Below are 23,797 nucleotides of genomic sequence, written 5' to 3'. Positions count from 1 at the left end.
ACACACACACACACACACACACACACACACACACACACACACACACACACACACACACACACACACACACACACACACACACAGATGTCATTGATTAGATAAGATAATATAAGTCACTAAAGACAGTAAGTACAGCAGTAAAAAGGAAAAAAAGTGAATACAGGGCAAGAAAAAAAGTACTGTAGATCAGTGGTTCTCAAACATTTTCATGTCAAGGACCCCCACATTTACACTTATTAGCCCGCAGACCCCCATTTGAAAAGATATGCCAGGGACCCCCATAGTAAGAGAATATTTGTTATGGCTCTAGCACTGATTCTCAACCACTTTAATTTCAAGGACCTCAGTTTGACATGCATTAGGCACTATGGACCACCCATGTAATTTCTCTGGACCCCAATTTATATTGTAAAATCAATGTTAATTTAACATCCATTTGGTCCATTTGGTTCCATTTGTACACTCTCAGAGTTACAGACCCATAAGGGTCCATTTGGTTCCTAAGTATCCATCATTTAGCTGGGGACCCCCTAGAACTCCCTCAAGGACCCCACTTTGAGAACCAATGCTGTAGATACAGCATGATGGAAAGACATCCCAATCAAAGCAACACCATCAGTAAGTTGGCAACATATATACTCTGTATAATATACAGAGTATGTATACATTAGATATGCAACAGACAATATACAATACACAACACTAGTATACACCCTCAGCAGTGCTAGCATAGTGCAATCATTTTAACAACATAAATCTTGTATGGGGGCCCCTAGGCACGACATATTTTCAGATGGGGGTCTGCGGCCAAATACGTATTAATTTGGAGGTCCTTGACATGAAAACGTTTGAGAACCACTGCTGTAGGTAGATAGACGCCGCATTCTGGCATAGAAAGAAGTAAATGAAGACAGATATTATTGACTAGCTAGAGATGTACAGATAGATCAATACAGAGATAAACATACAGAACCAGACACTGCCTGAAGCAGAAACAGATTAGATTAAACCAATCAATAGACAGACAGGGAAAGATAGTATGGATATAGTAGATACACTGTACAAAACAGACAGACAGACAGAAGTTGGAAGTTAGAAAAGAAAGATTTGAAGGCATAGAGAGACAGACAGACAGACAGACGCAGGCGGGAGGAGTGTTTACCTGTAATGCACTGAGCAGGTCATGGAGGTGAGACACGCTGTGAAGAACCTGCTATAAGAAAACAACAACGCTTCAGTTGACTATAGGAAAAGGCCTTGGATAATGTGAGTGAACAATGTTGGCAGAGTATTTATTTATTTACGCCAGCCACTGTGGCCACTAACACCCTGTATTTAGAGCACTAATCCAGTCCAATAATCTGTGTACTCGCTCCCAATTAGTGTCTTATATAGAATCTATTGTTCAAGGCTGTGTTAATTGGGAAACACAGATTGATTTTGGAGAACAGACAAAGTATTAAACATGGCCTGTGAAATGTTGGTTGCTGACAGTGACGTATCCAGACTTTTTGGACTGGGGTGGCCCAAGTGGGGCGCTCACGCACTAGGGCTGGTAACTTTCCTCAGAAATAATATTCGAATATTGGTCTTAAAAATTGGCAGATATTCGAATATATTCGAATATTATTATTATTTTTGTAAAAAATGAATATGAATTGTTATGTTTATTTGACAGGGACAATACAAAAAACAATGTATCAAGTGCTCGGATCCAATAAAACATATTTTGTTTGTTTTTATAACTTGATACATTGTTTTTTGTATTGTCCCTGTCAAATGAACCTAAAAAATAATAATATATATATATATATATATAATTTTCATATTCGAATATACATATTTTCCCAATTTTGGAATAATATTCGAATATCGAATATTCGTTTACCAGCCCTATCGCGCACACGCACATACAAAATACCATTGTATTTTGCAATGAGTTCATCCGTCATTGTCATCACAAATCTTCAGATGCTCGGAAAACCGGGCTTTTCGGTTTTCACTCTTAGTAGTCGGTGTGTGCTCTCCAACTGTATTTCCGAATCCCAACAACGTGTGTAATAGGCTGGCACCTCGCTGCAACCGGGGTGGCGCCACCCCAGGTCACCTCCTGCACACGCCACTGGTCGCTGATCGACTGAGAGACAAGAAGTCTTACCTCGCTGTTCCTCTTCAGTAGCAACAGCAGGTTGGCATTTCCTCCCTGGAGAGAAACAGAGAGAGATAAAAAAAGAGAGAGAGAGAGAGAGAGAGAAAGAGAGAGAGAGAGAGAGAGAGAGAGAGAGAGAGAGAGAGAGAGAGAGAGAGAGAGAGAAAGAATGAGCTCACAAGTTGTCCATCTTGATTGGGATAATAGATTTCCTACTGTCTGTCTCAGAAATGAACAATGACAACTGGACAGAGATGCCCACGGCTCTCTCTCCCACTGAGCACCTCCCAGAAGCACACATTCATCCTCATCAGCTAACAGAAGCTTACATAACCCACAGCTTCCTCTAGCAACGAGGCCTGTAGGAAGTGATCAAGTGGCTAATTCACCAGACAATTATAGATTGAGAGAGAGAGAGAGAGAGAGAGAGAGAGAGAGAGAGAGAGAGAGAGAGAGAGAGAGAGAGAGAGAGAGAATACCTGAATGCTGTCTATCGTTGCTGTCGGGCAGAAACCTTGTATCTGTTTCACACTATGATGTTTTTTTGTAAATTAATGCCGTACTTCATCACACAAGAGAAGAGTGTCACACGAAAGTAATGAAAATAGCAGAGCTTGTAGCTCACAATTTGTAAACGTTTTTAAAATTAAAAAAGGAACGTTTTGGACAGGTTTCCACCCGACAGCGTCGCTATGCTGTAGGTCAAATGCATACAAGCTAAACAGTGAGTTGTTGCTTTCCACCCCCTCTCCACATTCACTGTGAACGCCAGAGAAATACACTCTGCCAACGTGACGCTGACATTACTCCTACCCTCCTGCCCACAACATCTGACCTAGTGGCCCTAGCTTTGGTCCCAGCAGCACGAGCCACTGACTCCTCTGCAGAAAGAGAGCAGGTAGGAGCTCAGTGTCTTGCTCAAAGGTCAATTGGCAACATTTCTGTGCTAGATCATGTGCCAGCGTATACTGTACTTGTAGCTGGAGTGTTGTTGAGGTTGTACAGTACTGTAGCTGTTACTTAACCCATTCAATCTCTGTGTTATTTCAAGATTTCTTTGGCTATTAAAAAAAATATATATCTTGAAAATTTGTGCAAATCTTTGAATGATTGAATGATTCAAATGTTTGTTATTGTTTTTCATTATGTATGTATTGTATTTTATATGCCGTTATCAGGGCGTCCTTGAAAAAGCGAGCTTGCTCTCAATGGGCTTCCCTGAATAAATAAAGGAAAAAGAAGGAAAGAAGAAAGAATATATATATATTTTTTTTTAAAGCGAACATTTGCAACTCAAATCGTTTCTTCTGGGGGTCCCTGGAACAAAACATTTTCAGATGGGGGTCCACGGCCAAATACATATCTAAAAATGTTTTCTAAATCCTAACAGTATGTTGCTATATCAGTGGTGCTCCAACTTTTCCATGTTAAGGACCCCCAGAATTATATGTATTTGGCCGCGGACCCCCATATCAAAATATTTAGTTCCAGGGACCCCCAGAAGCAAAGATTGGAGTTAAAAATCCCACCCTGTGTGAAGGAAGCGGTGCCTTTGATGAGTGGCCTCCTGGTGGCGCTATAATAGGGCGGGGCGGGGCTTCAGCAATTAATGCTCGTCCCTATTGGTGGTGTAAGTCCACATACCAAATTGGGACTTGCTGGCATGCTGCGAACTGGAGTTATAGCTGTGTAAAGCACTGTTTAAAGCCAGTGGCCTCCTGGTGGCGCTATAATAGGGCGGGGCGGGGCTTCAGCAATCAATGCTCGTCCCAATTGGTGGTGTAAGTCCACATACCAAATTTGGACTTGCTGGCATGCTGCGAACTGGAGTTATAGCTGTTTAAAGCCCGTGCTCAAACGGACATAACGGACAAACGGACAAACGGACAAACGGACAAACGGACAAACGGACATACGGACGGACATAGTCAAGAGTAGAGCGGCTGGCACCGCTAAAAATGTTCGCTTTAAAAAATATATATGTATACTCAAAGATTTGAACACATTTTCCATGATTTAAAAAAAAATGCAGATCTACAAGCTCATAGTGCGGCACGCAATGAGCTTGCAGATCTGCTATTTTTGAATAGCCAAAGAAATCTAAAATGACACAGATGCGTTCCCGGATTGAATGGGTTAAAGTAGTCTGTCTGTATGATGGTGTCACGGGACCAAAAGAGCCGCCAACTTGTAGATCAGGCTTATTATACCTTTTTCAGAACACTGTCAGACTCGGTCCTGCGCAGGTCTGCTGCCGTGTCCCCGCTCTCATCTCTGTCTCCACCTGCAATCATGGAAACACAAAGTTACAATCAAAGGCATTGAGCTGACACCCTTTTCCAATGTAAATGACATGTTATAGCCTGGGAAATGCTGGAGTCAAATTCTTTAGTCTGTGTGTGTGTGTGTGTGTGTGTGTGTGTGTGTGTGTGTGTGTGTGTGTGTGTGTGTGTGTGTGTGTGTGTGCGCGTGCGTGTGCGGGCGTGTGTCATGAGAAGAGGAGGAAAAAAAGACATAATTGGAGAGGAGAGAGGAGCGCAGATTCCATTCTATTCAGTGTGTGTGATGAATTATGAACCTGATTGATAATGCATCGCCACCAGAGGACAAAACTGTGCAGAACGTGAACAGAAGATCAGACTAGAGGAGCGTCTTACTCTTAGAGTTCATTTGGTGACTGTCGAATCCACCGAACGTCTCAGCCCTCCGAGGCAAACACACCGGTCCCACACCACCTCCTCCTCCTCCTGTGCCTCCTCCATCCTGCTGCCCCCCCACCGCCATGGCTCCTCCCAGGCTGCCATTCACCAGCGTCTGGAGCGTCTCCACTGTCACACACAAACGCACGCAAGGACACACACACACACACACACACACACACACACACACACACACACAGACAGACAGACAGACAGACAGACAGACAGACAGACAGACAGACAGACAGACAGACAGACAGACACAGACACACACACACACACACACACACACACACACACACACACACACACACACACACACACACACACACACACACACATACGTTGGTTTAGTAAACATTTGGGGACATTGCATTGACCTACATTCATTGCACACCCTGTTACCCTAACATTAACCCTAATCTTATGAAAGTGCAGTACATAATCAATTATATCCCAAAATGTGGTGGCAGATAGTCATAGCAAAAGTCCTCAGTGTTCCTTTTGTAACATTTGTAACTCTGAGATGCCATGGAACCAGATGGACCCTTACAGCTCTGTTTGGTTCCATTTGTACACTCTCAGAGGTAAACTAACACTCAGGACTTTACTGTGTGCACAACAGGATGAGGTCACACACAAAAACACACAAACCACAAACCTCAAGTCCACGGGGACAGGAGCAGAGACATACAGGAGAACACAGGTCACTAACTACATTACCTCTGTCTAACACTGTTAAGAGCCCACAGCCTGCAGCCTTCATCTGCCACACTGCCTGCTGTGTGTGTGTGTGTGTGTGTGTGTGTGTGTGTGTGTGTGTGTGTGTGTGTGTGTGTGTGTGTGTGTGTGTGTGTGTGTGTGTGTGTGTGTGTGTGTGTACAACAGTTATACTGCCTGCTGTGTCATGTGGACAGGAACCTTTTCAATCTGTTCTGTTCAGTTCCATTCAAGTCTTTTCATGCTGTTCTCTCGTGTTATGTCATGTCGTGTTGTGTCATTTCATGATGCACTGTAAAATCTTCAGGCTTCATTGAGTCACCCCTATTTTTACGCAATGTTATGTATTTTATTGTTTCTGTAAAAAAAAAACTAAACAAAAGGTAAATATGCTATTTTCACAGTTTTGCCTTACGATGAAGTATATAGGGCTGAAGTTGTTAAGTTGTTTCATATCAGATGTCATAAAATACTATCATACTGTACATCATATCATATAATACCCTACGTACAAAGCACTAGCAGTAAAACAACAGGATCTGTGTTATATCGTGTTGTACTTGTCAGCAGTATAATGAGGATTGTTGCTGAGGTGCTTTTGCCAGTCACTGTGAAAACGCAGTGTAAACACAGCCTACAGTATCTAAGTTCTGACCCCGCTTCTCATTATACCAAAGACCACCAACCCCGGCCCACAAAAGATCTATATTCTTTTTCTATTTATTACGAACTACTGTGGGCTCTGATGCATCATCTTTTCCGTTGAGACCTCCGCCTCTGCACTCGCACGTACCATCAACATGCTCACACATACCTTTTAACGAGCCTATAGGATCACATGACAACAGTAATTACAAATGGTCTCGATCAACCTCACGTAGAGATGTGTGTTGAATACTCTTACTCTAGTCCTCAGAGTATATACAAAAGAAGCCACAGCCATCGTATTTTACAATGACTTCATCCGACTGTCATTGTTGGAACAAAATGTTCAGATGCTCGGAAAACCAGGCTTTCGCTTTTCATTTTTCACTCAGAGTAGTCAGTGTGTCACTGTATTTCCAAAAAGAAAAAAGAAAAGAATTGTGTAATAAGGCGGCACCTCGCCACAGGTGCCGCGGAGTAAACGCACCCCATCTATAAGTTCTGACCCCGCTTCTCATTACACCAAAGACTACCAACCCCCCCGGGCCCACAACAGATCTATGCATTTTCTATTTACAGCCACTTTTTTTACAACTACTGTGGCTCTGATGCATCGTTTGGCCTCTAACCCATTCAATCCGGGAACGCATCTCTGTCATTTTAGATTTCATTGGCTATTCAAAAATAGATTTGCACAAATGTTCAAGATTTTTCAAAAATAGCAGATCTACAAGCTCATAGCGCGGTACTCATGCCGCGCTATGAGCTTGTATATCTGCTATTTTTGAATAGCCAAAGAAAACTTAACATGACACAGATGCGTTCCTGGATTGAATGGGTTAAGACCTCCGCCTCTGCGCTCGCACGTGCCACCGCTAGCTGCTCACACATACCTTTTAACGAGCCTATAGGATCAGATGACAGATGACGAACAGTAATTACAAACAGTATATCAACCCCAGCCCACTCAGATGTGGGTAGGCCGTGACTATAGGTTTGTTTGTATCGTAAATAACTGGAAAGCCGACAGGCCAATATCAACCTCTTTCTAAAATATTCTGTTATCCATAATTAATGTAGAAAACTAAATGTGAAGTACTAGGCATGTGATTCCACTGTCCACACATGTGCCTATCATTGTAGGCAGGCATGTTTATTGTTACTGACACTATTACTATTTAACCACATGGCGACCCTATTCTGGGCATGTTATAAGAGGCAAAAATAACAGATCTACAAGCTCAGAGACCCCCCAAAATAATCATATTTGAACTGGAGACCCCCTAAAGCACTTGGAATTGTAGGAATTGAGGCATTACATTTAGTTTGACTCAATAACGCTGCGAGGAGTTCTGAGCTTGTAGATCGTCTATTTCCAAAATGTTTACTTCTTTCTTATATTATTTGACAATTTGGCCAATGTTTGACCAGTCTCTATAGTATAGTTTGTTGATTACTTCTGATGCAGTAATGGTCTTTTTTCATTTTCTTTATTTTGTTTTAGGTATAGTATTAAAAAGGTCTTAAAAGTCCTTAAACTTTACTGTCATCTGGAGACCCCCCAAGATCATGTGGGGACCCCCCTGGCGGTCCCGGCCCACAGGTTGAGAACCAATGGTCTACTACTGTATACAATTGGAGGAGTCCAGGGTTTACTTCTGGACGGTGCAGTGGGTTAAGACCCCCCCACTCCAGTGGAACCTGCATGGAATTATACCAGCCTCAAACACCTTGAATTTGTCTCTCTTTCTCTCTCTGCACAGCCAAATCCTCAGTGTTCATTGATTCATTCGTAACCCCTGAGAGTATACAAAGGTAACCAAATCTGGTCCATTTGGTTACATTTGTATACTTTCTGTGTTGTGGGAGCAGCAGTGGCTCAGATGATAAGAGCGGCCGCTTGGGGAAATGGGAGGTTCTCCGGTTCAATCCCCGGCTCAATGGGCCCTTAACTCATTGGTCCTCAAAGTGGGGTCTGGGAACCCCTAGAGGTCCTTGGCGGGGTACCAGGGGGTCCCCAGCTAAATAAGTGAATATAGTGTCACATATACACGCTCAGCTTGTAGATCTGCTATTTTTGCTATTCTGCTATCTTTATTATTATTTTAGAAAATTTCCGCAAATCTTTGAATAAATATATATTTTTAAAGCCGACATTTGTGACTCAAATCTTTGCTTCTGGGGCCCTGGGGGTCCCTGGAACTAAATATTTTGAGATGGGGGTCCGTGGCCAAATACATAATTTAGGGGGTCCTTGACATGAAAAAGTTTGAGAACCACTGCCCTAAATGCTCCGGATGAGCAGGTTGGTGCCTTGCATGGTTTCCTGTGTGTGTGTGTGTGTGTGTGTGTGTGTGTGTGTGTGTGTGTGTGTGTGTGTGTGTGTGTGTGAATGGTAATGCACATGGTACAGCGCTTTGTAGAAAGCCGTTATAAACGCACCGTTCACCAATTAACACTGTGTGTGCCTTACCTTCCTGCAGGGCGTGCTTCATGATGGGTTCTCCGCGGGGCAGCGCCTCCTGGCTGCCGGACGCGGCCCTGAATAGAGAGGCTTCGGCCGGGCAGCAGCCGTCGCGCTGCTCCGCCCCCTCTCCTCTGGAGGCGGCTGCACCTCCTCCTCCTACGCCACCTGCTCCTGCTGCCGCGTCTCCTCCTCCACACTCACACATCTCCCGGAACACCCTGGCCTTCTCCTCCAGCAGCGTCACGATCTGCTCATCCTTCTGCCTCAACAGGTCTGACGGCAGGGAGGAGGAGGAGGATGACGGAGGAGAGAGGAGGAAGGAGGCGGGGAAATACATGAATGCGGGGAGGAAGGGAAAGAGAGGAGATTAGGATGGGCCAAAAATGATGACACTGTTCCACAAAAACATCCATAACACACGCGAACGCCCGCACACGCGCACACGCGCACACACACACACACACACACACACACACACACACACACACACACACACACACACACACACACACACACACACACACACACACACACACACACACACACACACACACACACACACACACACACACAGTACCTCTCATCTCCTTGGCCTTGGTCTCCAGCAGTCTCTTGTCCTCTTCCGTCTCACTGGGGATCCCTTCATCATCATCCTTCTCTCTGTCCAAAACAAACAGACGGCCAATCAGATACGGCCCGGCATCCACCAGCCAATCAGATACAACAAATCGAACACGACTACGAGCCAATCGGATAGCTAACGTTACAGAGCCAATCAGATACAGTGACTAACACTCTATTCCTGCTGCATGGTCTAGGATTCACCAATGCCAGCCAGGGCTGGCATTGGTGAATCCAAATAAAATGAGCTAATAGTGGTCAAGGTCATAAGCAGGGGTCAAGGTCTTGCCCACCCATTCAGATCAGAGCCTCCGGCTCGGCCAGGCGCTCCAACAATCACAATTGGCTGTGTTTCGTGGGTGGCAAGCCGGCAGCGGGTGATCTCTGTCACTGCACTAGTGACCCCTACAGGTTGGTCGTGGTGCATGTTCAGCAGGGAGCTGAACTGGGAGGGTTGGCGTGTTCCAGCAGTAGAGGTTAGTACTTACAGGGACTGTATACAGTACACTGGAGGGGGGGGTTGGCATAACGATTGAATTGGGCCGGGAAAAAAAATGTAAAAAATAGTTGATTAAAACAGGAAAGGAAAAAAAAATGCTAATAACACATTTTCTGCCAGATGGCCATGTCAAAGCGAGAAAGAGACAGAGCGAGAGAGATAATCTAGCCCATCTTTCTCCAAAGACATTTAGATAACATTTAGCTGCTCTCATCATCATCATCATCATCATCATCATCTCTCTCTCTCTCTGTCTCTCTCTCTGGCGTACTGTGTGCAGTAAATCCTCCTGGTCGTTCCTTAATACCATTAAGACCATTCTGTCAGTATAAACCCAGGTACACTCTAATCCCCCTCCATCACAGCTTACGCTACACTACTATACAGCCTTAAAACCTGCGCTGTCAGACTCCCGGGTTACAAGGGAAAGTCAGGTGAGGTTTCACTCGCCAGGATCAGAATTTTAAACATGAAGCGTGGGGCCTCCGGCGGGTCACAGCAGGAAATGGAGGGGAAAGGTTTGGGTTAAGGGCTGATGGGGTGGAAGAGGCAGAATGGACCTCTTCATATAGGAGTATACATTTTAACCCAATACATAATACTGTAATCACTTCTGCATCTAAGTCCTGGGTTACAAGGGCAATGGAGGTGAAGTTTCACTCTCCCAGATGTGAATTTAAATCATCGTAGAGGGTAATGGGGAGCGTTTGGGTCAGAACAGGAAATAAAGGCTAAGGAATTGAGTTGAGGGGTGAGGATTAGAGGTGATTGTTGAATTAAGGGGTGATGTTAGGTTTTTATTAAAGGTCGGGTTAAGAGGTGAGTTTAAGTTAAGGGTCACGGTACCACTCTGACCCTTAACTTTAAGAGGCGGGGTTATGGAGAATTGGAAATGGCTTTCTATATTGGTCTGTAAATTCAATCAACATTGCCACACTGCAATTTGTAAACCACACAGCTTCCTACACACAGCATTGTGCTGTGCAGAATCCCAGGCATTGAGTAGCTCTTTCATTTAATTGAAACAGACTGCAAGCATCAGTGGTTTACCGGGTCGACAAGACTCTAATCTCCTCCATCAGTATCTATTATTGGGTTAAAGGAAATGTTTGCCTATTTTTTAACCTAATTCGCATTGTTCTAATCTGAGGAGCTCATATACTAGGTAGAAATACACAGAAGACATAGTTTTTTTTCCTCCCACAGAATATCATGATCTGCTCTCAACAGAACAACGAGATTTAGGTTCATAATCGGCAAAGTTTCTCTTTACGGTATAATTATAACCAAAAGTCCTGGACCACGACTAATTCCTGGATTAAAAAAGGGGACAAAGACGTCATGTTTCACACACCAGGCTTCCTAGATCTCTAGGGTAAATGGGAGTAAAGATTTGGGGTAAGGGGAGAGATTACATTAAGGTGTGATGGATGGACTAATATATACAGAGTAGGAGTTGCACATTTGATAAATAAAAGAAAGAAGAAGAAAGACATTTTTAGTGGGGAAGGTATTTTAAGCCTCCTACACAAGATATTCTACTGATGATAAACTTGCATGTCAGAAGAAATCTATAATTTTATTCAAACTGAATAGCTTCCAAGAAAGAGACATTCACAGATATTGTTACATCTGCATACCAAAAAGACTCACAGTAGCAATACTTCTTTTTAGAATAGGCTACAGTACTATCTTTGACACGTGTGAACATGTTATACTTTTTGCTATATTTTCAAAGTGTCTTTTGGTAAAACATGCTGTAACCCTGGCTTTTAGATAGCCAATCTCTCTAAATAAAGTTCTATAAACATATGTACAATATCATTTCTTAAATTCTCATTCATATCTTATCTCATGAATACAATATAAATTCCTCTTACTACACTGTTATTCTTCTATTATGAAGAATATGCTATGAATACGTTATGTTACGGTTCTCGCGTCACCTTTCCTCCTCTCACACCCCACACACACACACACACACACACACACACTGTATAAAGCGTCTTCTCATGATATCAAATCACCCTTTCCACTCACATGCAGTGCATGGCGTCCTGGACGAGTTGGATCCAGGTGTTCCGCTCGTCTCGGCTGCTGGCCAGAACCTCCACCATCTCTGGCCTGTCGGAGCCCACCGTGATCAGGAAGAGACCCCGCTCCTCGTTGGCCACCTCCCTAACGATCAGCTTCTGCAGGGACAGAACCGTGGAGCGATGGTCCTGGACGGAGAGGAGGGACCGAGAGAAGAGAGAGAGAGAGAGAGAGAGAGAGAGGGAGAGAGAGACAACAACATAATTAGACTATGACTGTAGGAGGAACTGGCCCAGCTGCTTCCCAATGGCTATGAGCGAGGGATGAGAGTATGATGGATGGAGAGAAGGAGGAAGGGAAGAAGAGAGGAGGGGAAAAGGCAGGGAATGGAGGCAAGGGGGAGAAAGGGAGAAAAGGGTTATGGTTGTGTGAGAGAAGATGAACAGGCCTTCTGGAGGGAGAGAAGAATGGAGCGATGGGAGGAGGAAGGAGAGTAGAGAACAGAATATCTAAAATTAAAGGGAGGAGAAGAAGGAGAGGAGAAGATCAGAAAGGAAGAGGAGAAGAGGGGAGTAGGATACAGAGGTACAGACAGACAGACAGACAGACAGACAGACAGACAGAGAGACAGACAGAGATACAGACAGACAGACAGACAGACAGACAGACAGACAGACAGACAGACAGACAGACAGACTATTAAGCCCGATTTATACTTTGTTGTATGACGGCATCACAGACCGAAAATAAGCTCACAACGTGTATGAGCTTATAGATCGGCTATTTTCTGCCTGCGATGCTGTCGTGCGTCGGAGCATGAATCAGGCATTAGAGGGACACACACACACACAGACACAGAGCAGACAGGCAGGAAAGTGGTCATTAGTTTGTGTATAATGTAATGATAATTGAGCTCTGTATTAAATGGCTTACTGGTCAACGTGCACTGCAACGATATGCAATGACAAAGCTATTTAATGTGTTTTTAATGCCAAAGCCTTTGAACAGCATTTACATTTCATATTATCAGCAAAAGATGAACTGGGTGGGGAAGGTCATGTTGCTGATTGATGGAGTAATTAATTGTCACAATATATCTAAGCAACCAACTTTCACACGGGTCACAGGAATAGCTATTGTTTAAACTATGACCGTCCACTCACCCTACATTCATTTCCATGTACTGTACATCTATATTTATGTGTGCTGAATGTGTGTGGGGGCGCATTAAATGACCCCAGCCCACAAAACGGCAAGTGACGTAAGCACAGGAAAAGAAACTTCTCTAAATCAAGGAGCCTTGTATAATAGGGCTGGGTTCCATGCCAAGGGACGAAACCTAGAGCCAACATGATCACCACCACCTTATAAAAAGCTGTGTTGTGCCGTGGCACGGTTAGCCAGCAGGCTAACCGTGGACAGGATGCTGTTTAGCAGCCGAACAGCTGGAGAGGAAAATGTGATGACTGCATCTCTGCACGCGCTCAGTAGGACCTTGTTAGATAGTGGGGGTGGGGAGGGATGAGGCGTGAGAGAAAAGTAGGGGGAGAGAGAGAGAGAGAGAGAGAGAGAGAGAGAGAGAGAAGAGAAATAGAGGGCAGGGACAGGGGTGCATTGAAGAGGGGAGAGGAATTCATGATGAAAGCGGTGAAGGATAGAGGAGGGGAGGAGGTTATGTTATGGAGGAGGAAGGGAACTAAAGCAGGGAGGAAGGAGTGTAGATGGAGGCGACAGCAGTGGCAGATAAGAGAGGATAAGATAAGATATTCCTTTCTTGACCCCCGGAGGGAAACTCGGGCGTCATAGAAGCAACAGCAGTGTGGGTGTTCGACCAGCAGAGGGAAGGAGGACAGACAGAGAGAGAGACAGACAGACAGGCAGACAGACAGACAGATCCAGAGGGAGGCAAGGAGAGAGAGAGGACAGAACAGAGACGCAGCGAGAAAGAGAATAAGACTTTTGATGACAATTTCATATCATACCAGAGAGGCGAAGACATATTTCTGGTCTTTCTCCTGAAGGAACACAAACACGTCTGACAGCAACAGTGCATGGACATCTAGAGAGCGAGGGAGAGAGAGAGAGAGAGAGAGACACAGAGATATAAAGCGTGCATAGACATGGTCCAAACCTGGCCAGGGACCACTGGTGGGATGCGAGGATATTGCAAGTGGGCCCCCAAATAATTTTATGATAATAAAACATAGGAATATAAAATAAATGATGCATTTTTGCAATATTGTAATCTGTGTAATATGGTTTATTATGAAATGAGAATGAAACTGTAGAATTGAAAGTGAATTGAGGTGAGAGAGAACGATAGAGGAAGTTGGGGTCACATGGAGGGCAGGTTTCAATAAATTAAGACATTTCTATAATTGGAAACATGCCATTAAAGTCATGGTTATAATTCATCTTCACGGCTCACTGGCTTATGACAGACTCCTTTTCTTACATTCATTAACTCTTGTAATGTAAGAAAATGTGAAAGCTACCAGAGGAAGAGAGAACAGAACCCAAGAAATGTGGCACTTGTTACAGTATGACCACATTCGGCATCCCTATTTTTCTTTGTCAAATCTTTGTCAAACATTCCCAAATGTGTTCAAAATTGTGAGTGAGTGAGTGAGTGAGTGAGTAGGTGAGTGAGTGAATGAGAGAGAGAGAGAGAGAGAGAGAGAGAGAGAGAGAGAGAGAGAGAGAGAGAGATAGACAGAGAGAGAGATAGACAGAGAGAGAGATAGACAGACAGGCAGCATGGTGTGTAGTTACTAGGGGTGTGCCGATATATCGTCCCACGATATATCGCAATACGCTTTCGTGACAATATGTATCGGTTTTTTTTGTTGCAATAATAACAATGCAAAAACAGAAGTATTTGTTTGCATTTGCTTCCCCCCCCCCCATTTATTTTCATAATAAAAAAGTTCCATATATCGTATCGTATCGATATCGTGGGCCCCAACATCGTGTATCGTATCGTATCGTGAAATTAGTGTATCGGCACACCCCTAGACTAGTTACCTTTGCTGGCACTAAACTGGTGCACTCTGTATATAACTAGCCAGCACAGTGTTTTTTCTCATTAGTTCCTTTGAGGTGATAAGCACCTCTCCCATCAGCAAGTATTGTGAGCCTAAACCGTGGCCGAGTGGTACTCGTGATGTGGGCGTGTCAGCAATGCTCTATTGACAATGTGCAGCTTTGATTAATGACAGCCATATCCCTTCCCTCTTATTTGGGGAACCACGTAAACTGGATAGGGTGCTTACAAACCAGAAATAAAATGGTGTAATAAAACACATTAAAAGCCAGTGTGTTTTGTGGTGGGTTGTTCCTTTTCATTATAGGCCCATCTTTTAAGTCAGCTAGCATCAGCCCACTGCCGTGTCAACTTGTGAAACTATGAATTGCTCTGCCGATAAACGTTAATGCTTACGTCCAAGTGCGAGAAAGGTGTGCGAGAGAGGAAAATGTTTGCGTGTGAGACAGAGAGATAGGGATAGAAGACATGGAGATAGACAGATAGACCTGTGAGTGTGAGTCTGAATACTTTTCATTTGGTTTAAATAGCTCTATATGCCAATAAATTTCTATTTAGAGCAGGGGTCTTCAACAGGGGGTCCGGGACCCCTAGGGGGTCCTCAGAGTTACTACAAGGGGTCCGCCAAATCTTTGTGTGATAAGATTTTTTTTACCTTAACCACTTGAACCTTAGCATCCCTTATCTGAGGAGAACTTTAGCCAAAAATTGCAGCGGCTATTTTTGGCTAAGAGGTGTTTGGTGTAGAGGGGAAAAAGAGCAGACCAAGTAAACAAAAAAAGTTGAATCTGCAACACAATTTTATTCAATTTAGAGGGGGTCCCTGCTTCATCTCTCTCTCAGCTAGGGGGTCCTTGGCCTGAAAACGTTGAAGACCCTGATTTAGAGTGTCTTTGGGTCTCTCTGTCTCTCCAGCTTAATTTTCAGGTCAGGATACCAATTATACCCAATCAGGAGAGACGACTCATACAAGATACACTAGGATAAACACGTGAACTTGAAGTAATGAAACAAAACAAAAAACATGAACTGTGGAATGGAACTTTGACACAAAATGATGATAAATGATCTTTGTGAGGTTCTCTCTCCTGATTCGATCAAATTGATATCCTGACCTGACTATTGTTTGTTTACTAAAGAGCTGGAGAGACAGGGAGACCCAAGCAGAATATAGTGCTTTAACATTTTAACCAAGACATTTCAAAATGTAATACAATATATCACTTACAGCACCTTTCATTAAAAGAGAATACAAACGGAATGAAATGGGACCCATTTGGTTCCATTTGTACTCTCAGAGTAACAAATGTAAAAATGAATACAGTAAATCTTTTTCATGTGCATGAGTGCATGCAGTGGTGTAAAGTCACTAAGTACATGTGCTCAAGTACTGTACTTAAGTACAATTTTGAGGTACTTTTACTTAAAAACGCTCAAAACGTTGTGAGCTTGTAGATCTGCTATTTTCAAAACAAAACATTTTCAAACATTTAGTAATTTTACTTTTGGTTCTTTAAGTACATTTTGATACCAATACTTTTGTACTTTTACTGAAGTCAATTTTGAGTTCCGGACTTTTACTTGTAACAGAGTACTTCTACATTGCAGTATTGATACTTTTACTTTAAGTAAAACATTTGAGTACTTTTTCCACCACTGAGTGTGTGTGTGTGTGTGTGTGTGTGTGTGTGTGTGTGTGTGTGTGTGTGTGTGTGTGTGTGTGTGTGTAAATGTCCAACCTTTGAGCCGTCCCTGGGTGTTCTTCAGCTGCAGCGGCCCGTCGTGGATGTGCCGCCGTCCCCCCCTCAGCAGGTCCTCCCTGGCGAACATCTGCCCGCTCCTCATCCTCATGATGGACTTGCTGTCGGTGCGCGCGTGGATGTCCTTCAGCCGCTGCCTCTTCTCGTGCTCGTTCACCTTGTCGTCCACCGCCGTTATCACCTCCTTCACCAGCCGCACGGCCTCGTTCAAGTCCTCGAAATCCTCCTCGCTCTCTGCGTGTGATGAAACATTCAATACTTTTACCAAACATACTTTGCATACACCGTGGTTATGACAAAGGGACGCGTCGCGACGCGTTGTGAGCTTGTAGATCTGCTATTTTCAAACATTTTAGTACTTTTACTTTTGGTACTTTAAGTACATTTTGATACCAATACTTTTGTACTTTTACTCAAGTAAATTTAGAATTCCAGACTTTTAAACAGTAACACAGTACTTCTACATTGCAGTATTGATACTTTTACTTAAGTAAAACATTTGAGTACTTTTTCCACCACTGCCGAATACTTAACTAGCAATTGTAGCTGTGATATACAGTAAGCAAGACTGAGTAACTACATTGTGTATTTCTTGACTAGAATCTATGGATGGTTTACAGTCAAGCTGTCAAAGACACACGCTGAGTGGATATTTCCTCCCACCTGTCATTTCCACTCTCAAGCCTTTCGTTAAAAAAAAAAGAGAAAAAAAGATCTGTGTTGAGAGATTAAAACATTAAACCATTAAAACTGGGAAAGCATCAGTGTCATGTTCGGTTTTAGCGTTGGCTATTAAAAAATAGCAGATGTACAAACTCGTGCCATGCTGCAAGCTTGTACATTTGCTATTTTTGGAAAATCTTGAAAGTGCGAGAACTACTGATTTAAAGGGCATTTGTAGAATCGGCCTCAGTCTCTCCTCAGGTCTTAATGGGTTACTAAGGGGCCGCGTCCATTGAAAGCGTTTTTCTGTGCTGGCAGCGCCTGTCTGCCATGATGCATTTCCATGGTAAAGACGGGCTGGTGCCTCTTCCCAGCCCCCCAGGCATCGTGCTTCAGCACCCACGGCACCCAGCGCCTTTTGGCGCGGCGCCCGGGGCGCTCCAAGCTGACAATAGTTTAACTTTTGGAGAGGAGCGCCGGGTTTTTGATGGTCCTGATGTGGGCATCGGGGCGTGTGCGAGCGCTAGTATGGACATGATATCCAAAGCGCTCCTCAGCTCAAAAGACGTTCTCTATGGACACGGCCCCAGTGAAAACCAGTGCTTTCCCGTAACCCGACACCAGCGTGGGTCCCATAATGAGGACGTAAGTCGCTTGTTGTTGTGGTCGCAGTGTGTTTGGTGTGGACTCTCTGTGCATAATCATTGGATTACCCAAATTGTGGAGAATCAAACGTATACATAATTCATAGGATAAGGAATACTAATCAAGGGCATAGAGCAAAGAAACATCACTGTTAAGCTCCTTTAGGGATGTTTTTGGTGGAGGAAAATTACAAGTTGACATGTACATTTATTGAACAGCGATGACTTGAGGATCTTGAGGATTTAAGCCACACCAGGGGACATGTTGCAAGTAAGCCAGAATTGGAGTGCTTGAACAACTTAAAACCCTTGAAGCAGCATTTGGTACAAAATGAGAATAGAATATGCATAGCCTTCTACCAGATCAGCAAGGAATTAAAGTGGCTTTGTTTTAGAAATATTACTCAGCTTACATAGACCCAAAGTGTCTTTGAGGGCTTGTATCTTAAAATCACAATTAACGTGATGTTTTGTTTTAATCACCTTTAGTCTGGCAGAAGGTTATGCAAATTACAAAGGGGAACAAACAAAGCACTACGATTTTAAAGATAAGAGAATTGTATGGCTGAAGGGTGTTTTTAGAGAGTATTATTTTCTCCTTGCGTGTCTTACATCACACTATTGTGTCAACTTGGGAGAGCAGGGTGGTGTGTTTTTATTCAGTACATGTCAGAGTTGGCAGGAGAAAGTCTTCTCAGAGAACCTTGAGGATTAACTCACAACCCCTCACTTCATATAAAACTAGAAACACACACACGCACGCACACACACATGCGCATGCATACACACACACACACAAATCTCAGGGAAACTTTGAAACTTGTGCACACAGATACATACACCAACTCTTAGCCCAAACCCACATAGAACTATGAACTGGCACAGACGCGCACGCGCACGCACACACACACACACACACACACACACACACACACACACACACACACACACACACACACACACACACACACACACACACACTAACACCCAAGCCCATTTCCCATTGAACTATAAAGCAGCTTTAAGGGTAGATTACTGTTGAAGTACACAGTTGGTGGCCAGACCATTAGACTTGAAGGTGTGTTTGATTTATCAGCCTAGACAGCCTGGCAGATTCCAACATGAATACATATCCGGAATCCTTGTAAGCCCACTGTTAAAAATGTCTTAGTGTATGCCAATGAGTTCAGATGGGCATATTGGTTGGATCGGCGGTTCTGAACAACTGGATATCCGAACTACTCGACGGCGGGCACCGCACTGCCTCGAGTCCTTGCCACTGCGCGCACCGAGTTTGAAGTCGATCTGTCCCATATATGCACATGACCATATGGGCATAGTGGTCGGATCTGTGGCCTGGACAACCGGATCTCTGTATCTGTCAGTCCTTGTCCCTTTTATGCCCATATATGGAGATCGCTGATGTCATAAGTATATACCCAATTGCCCCATTTTGTGCCCATATATAGAGCTGACTGATTTGTTTACGCCTGATACCATGACAACACATTGAGGTTAGACAACACACTCTGTATTTGGGCGTAGCTGCATTGGGAACTCCATTTGTTATGGCTGAGTCATAGTGACATGAGTGTGACGACGTGGTCCGCCGACCCGCCCCCCCTGTCAGTCCGCCCTTAAGCCAATTTTAATATAAGATTTAGTAAAGATTTTAATTAATAGAAAGTCCTGAAAAGTACATAAGCTAAAGCTAGCAGGAGGATACAGCAGGTAAGCTAGCCAACAGCTACGGTCTCGTAACGTGACAGTGACACTAACCTTTGGTGTGCTGAAGCATCCTCAGGATCAGGCCTGGATACTTGGTTATTCTCTGGGTCACCAGCAGGATGCATTCTGGGATACCCAGTCGCCGCACCACGCTGCTGCTCATCTTTCTCTAGATGGAAATAACACAGGAGACGATATCGATAAACCAGACCCAAGATACAGCTGGCAACAAACAGAACAAAGAACATTGTTTCATCTCCACTAAACCTGTTGTTGAGTATAACCATGTGTTCCAATGCTAGATTACATCATGAATCATCATTTCTGCAATCAAAAGTTATGAGGAACACACAGCTGAGACAATTGAGTTTTGCATTATAAAACTTTAGGTTCTTCAGTGTAATATTCACTAGTGAAGAATGTACTGTAGGATATAGATGAAGGACACCAACCGAATGTGTGCATGCATACGCACATACATACGTATGTACGTATGTGCGTGCGTGCGTGCGTGCGTGCGTGTGTGTGATGTGATGAAAGCCTTACTTTAATAAAAGCTTGGAAGCGTTTGTCTTTGGTCAGGAGTTCCTTGTACAAGTTGACGGCTTCATTGTGACGACTGCAGAACTTCCCATAAACCCTTTTCATGCACTCAGCACTGGACCCTGAGAACTGGAGAAAGAATGTCAGTATCAGCATATTAATCAATCAATATAGACCAATACTTATTTTTGTAATCACTTAAATCCTATATATACTGTCCTTCATTGTCCGGGGTTCCCCAGTAGTTTTTCCCTAGCGTGGCATTTTTCCCCCCTGCACAAAATCTCTTTGCTGCAAAATAGACGATCAACAAGCTCACAACGCGTCGCAATGCAATGCTTTGTGAACTTGTAGATCTGCCATTTTCAGAGAATGCTTTTGCCTATTATGACATGCCCAGAATAGGGATGCAAGGGTTCATATGGTTCAGACAGTCTATGCCAGGGATGGGAAACTTTGATGATGGAGAGGGCCATTATATTTCCACACTGACTCCAGCATCATCGGGCAGACACCTCTTATCTACGTATTTTAACTTTTTTCGTAAATGAATGTCCTACTTCGCCATTCTATGTCACACAAAAAGTAGCAAAAATAGCCGATCTACAAGCTCAAAACGTGTCAATCTGCTATTTTTGCAATTTTTTTATTGGAATCCTGAAAAGTATTATTATTATTTTTTTCAAATGCATTTAGTTATACTGTACTTATGTTAACTCTATGAACTTAAATACAAATACATTGGACATAAAATAGACAATAATATTTTAATACTAGTCATCAAGCTACTAATATAGACTGAAGCAATTAAAGCGGGTCATGTTTGCATGTTTGGAATTGTAACAGCTTAAATCAACAATATATCAGTATTCTGATATTAACCTGCGGGCCGCATTAAATGAAGGCGGGGGCCGCATGTGGCCCCGGGCCGCCAGTTGCCCATGTATGGTCTATGCATAAAAGGTGATTACAAACATATTATTATTACTATTTAAAATGTAGCGGAGTGAAAGTCATCAGCAGGCAAAAACATGCTGATGACTTAACCCATTGATACCTGCAACGCATCTGGGTCACTTTAGATCAAGGGGCGGCCATAGCTGAGTGGTTAGTGAGCCCGCCTAGGGAGCCAGAGGCCCTGGTTGCCCCAGGTTCGATTCCAGGCCACCCCAGCATTTGTGTCGATGAAATGAAATTTGTCCCTGAGCAAGACTCTTAACCCCTAATTGCTCACAGGTTCTCATTGGAAACAAGACATGAACGACCTGTTAAAAGGAATTATCCTTATCCTAGATGTCTTTGGCTATTTTTGAAAAATCTTGAAAACATTTTTTTTTTTATTTTTTTCCAAAAACTGTTATGATTTAGATTTTTTTAAAGAATCGCCTCAGGCCTTAATGGGTTAAGTACAGTAGTACAAGTAAATGTACTTATTTACTGTCCACCACTGTCATTCACTGACCTGGTGGAGCAGTACATCTCCTATCCGGTTGACGATGAAGCCTCCACCTCCTCCTCCCGGGTTGTCCTCTCTCTCCTGGTTGTCTCTCCTCCTCTCCAGCAGACGGTGGAGGTGTTGGGTGTGGAGGTCCAGCAGCTCGTCCAGAGCGGGGAACAGTCTGTCCAGGGTCTGTGGCTCCAGGCCCACCTCCTTCTGGAGCCCCTTGCTGTAGACCTCCGACATGATCCGCAGGGTGCGGACATGATGCATCTCCGTCTGCATGAGTTCTGTTGGAGGGAGAGAGAGGGGGAGAGCGAGAGAGAGAGAGAGAGAGAGGGAGGGAGGGAGGGAGGGCGGATGGACAGAGAAGGCCATGGGGGATTAGAGTCCGTCTTGTTAGGGCTGCGATCTTCTCTACAATTATTTATAGCCAGTGGTGTAAAGTAACTAAGTACATTTACTCAAGTACTGTACTTTACTGGAGTATTTCCAATTTTCAGTACTTTTACTTCTCCACTACATCTCAGAGGCAAATATTGTACTTTTACTCCATTACAATTATTTGGAAACTTTAGTTATTAGTTACTTTGCAATTATCAATTATTATATTATAAAACATACCATTAACCACTTCAGCCCTATTGTATACATAGGCTATTTGAAAATAGCAGATCTACAAGCTCAGAGCTTCTGCTATTTTCAAACATTTTAGTACTTTTACTTTTGGTACTTTAAGTACATTTTGATACCAATACTTTTGCTCAAGTCAATTTTGAATTCTGGACTTTTACTTGTAACGGAGTATTTTTATATTGCAGTATTGATACTTTTACCCTATTGCACAGGCCTTATCCTGAAGGGACAAACGTGGCATCTTTCCATGGGGGCAATGTTGTTGCTTGGAGCATACACAAACTCAACAAAGTTGCAGAACCCATGTTCAGGTGCCAGTCACTCACCTGTGAGGCAGTCACACACCTGTGACTACTGGCAGGTGTGTGCTGGCAGGTTGCTCAAAACAAGAGCGATTACCAACAGAAGCATATTGGGTGATTTTGGCAAATGTTTTGGAGGCGCTATCCACACGTTTAGCTGTGTTGCTCATTCCACGAATGCCCGATCCTTACGAGCTGTACCTCGTTGTAAAGGTGACAAATCAACAATAAAAATGATATAAAACACAATACCAATTGGTATTATTAAAGGGGAGATATAATTGACCGAAGTAAAGTTTCTGAACTTTTTTTGAGCAGTTTATTTCAAAAGATTTTCGTTTTCACAATTATTCATAAATATATATATATAAATATCAAAATTCCATAAAAAAATACATACAATAAAAACTTTTGAAGTAGTGAAAATAGCAGATCTACAAGCTCACAGCGTGTGAGCTTGTAGATCGGCTATTTTCACTAGTTTTGGTCCCAGGAAGACATCAAATTTCTCTTTTGGGTCACGACCAAAAAAGTTTGGGAACCACTGATCTAGATATCTGTCTGTGAACCTATCTGAACATCTCATGACACACAACAACTATAAGCATGTATAGATACTGTCATCACAGATGCATACATAACATGCAGAATTGCAGATAGATAGATAGATACATACATACAGACAGACAGACAGACAGACAGACAGACAGATAATCCTATACATACCGTATATGACATCCTGTCTCTTGATGAGCTCAGTGTTGAGTTGTTTGAGGAGGTCCTGTTCCACAGTCAAGCTCCAGGAGTCAAACTCCAAATCCTTCACCTCCGCTTCAAACTCTCCCATCAGCTGTCCATCCATCATCTCTGTACCTAAGACCACAAACCATCACACATATAGTACATTTATAGTGTAGTCTATATCAATTAAGTCTCATTCATACCTTGTTGTACAACCGCGTCGTTCAGTTATAAGAACTAATACTCAATGCTTCATAACATTAATAATAACACATTATAGGCATTTTATAATGTCTTATAAGGTCAAGCATGAAGCATCATATTACTTCATAACTGCTGATCACTGCTATAATGCATTATAGCGTGATTATAACTCACTATAAATGGCCATTGGGTGCTTTAAGTAAAGTGAAAATACAGCATTAAATCTATGCAAGAACACACAAATGGTTTCTATCTACACCT

General features: G+C 43.2%; 1 protein-coding gene across 4 annotated transcripts in view; it reads right to left on the bottom strand.

The window, feature by feature from the left end:
• The window catches only part of LOC311050541 (A-kinase anchoring protein 13), a 114,541-nt gene that overhangs the window by 10,750 nt on the left and 79,994 nt on the right, over positions 1 to 23,797 (bottom strand). For 3 of the 4 annotated variants that reach the window (XM_084064626.1, XM_084064628.1, XM_084064629.1), the window contains 13 exons: positions 23,318 to 23,464; positions 21,678 to 21,943; positions 20,219 to 20,344; positions 19,724 to 19,841; positions 16,617 to 16,871; positions 13,817 to 13,893; positions 11,841 to 12,022; positions 9,258 to 9,340; positions 8,687 to 8,953; positions 4,807 to 4,977; positions 4,360 to 4,433; positions 2,159 to 2,203; positions 1,163 to 1,213 (listed from right to left, as the gene is read on the bottom strand). In XM_084064626.1, coding sequence (XP_083920752.1) covers positions 1,163 to 1,213; positions 2,159 to 2,203; positions 4,360 to 4,433; positions 4,807 to 4,977; positions 8,687 to 8,953; positions 9,258 to 9,340; positions 11,841 to 12,022; positions 13,817 to 13,893; positions 16,617 to 16,871; positions 19,724 to 19,841; positions 20,219 to 20,344; positions 21,678 to 21,943; positions 23,318 to 23,464 — 1,862 coding nt within the window. The remainder of the gene's footprint in view (positions 1 to 1,162; positions 1,214 to 2,158; positions 2,204 to 4,359; positions 4,434 to 4,806; positions 4,978 to 8,686; positions 8,954 to 9,257; positions 9,341 to 11,840; positions 12,023 to 13,816; positions 13,894 to 16,616; positions 16,872 to 19,723; positions 19,842 to 20,218; positions 20,345 to 21,677; positions 21,944 to 23,317; positions 23,465 to 23,797) is intronic. The other variant, XM_084064627.1, reaches the window with a different exon arrangement.

Source organism: Gymnoscopelus microlampas (genome assembly GCF_963454915.1).
Source record: "Gymnoscopelus microlampas genome assembly, chromosome: 1".
NCBI classification, from domain to species: domain Eukaryota; kingdom Metazoa; phylum Chordata; class Actinopteri; order Myctophiformes; family Myctophidae; genus Gymnoscopelus; species Gymnoscopelus microlampas.
The sequence above is the reverse complement of the archived record's forward strand: the minus strand, read 5'-3'. Positions and strand labels throughout refer to the sequence as shown.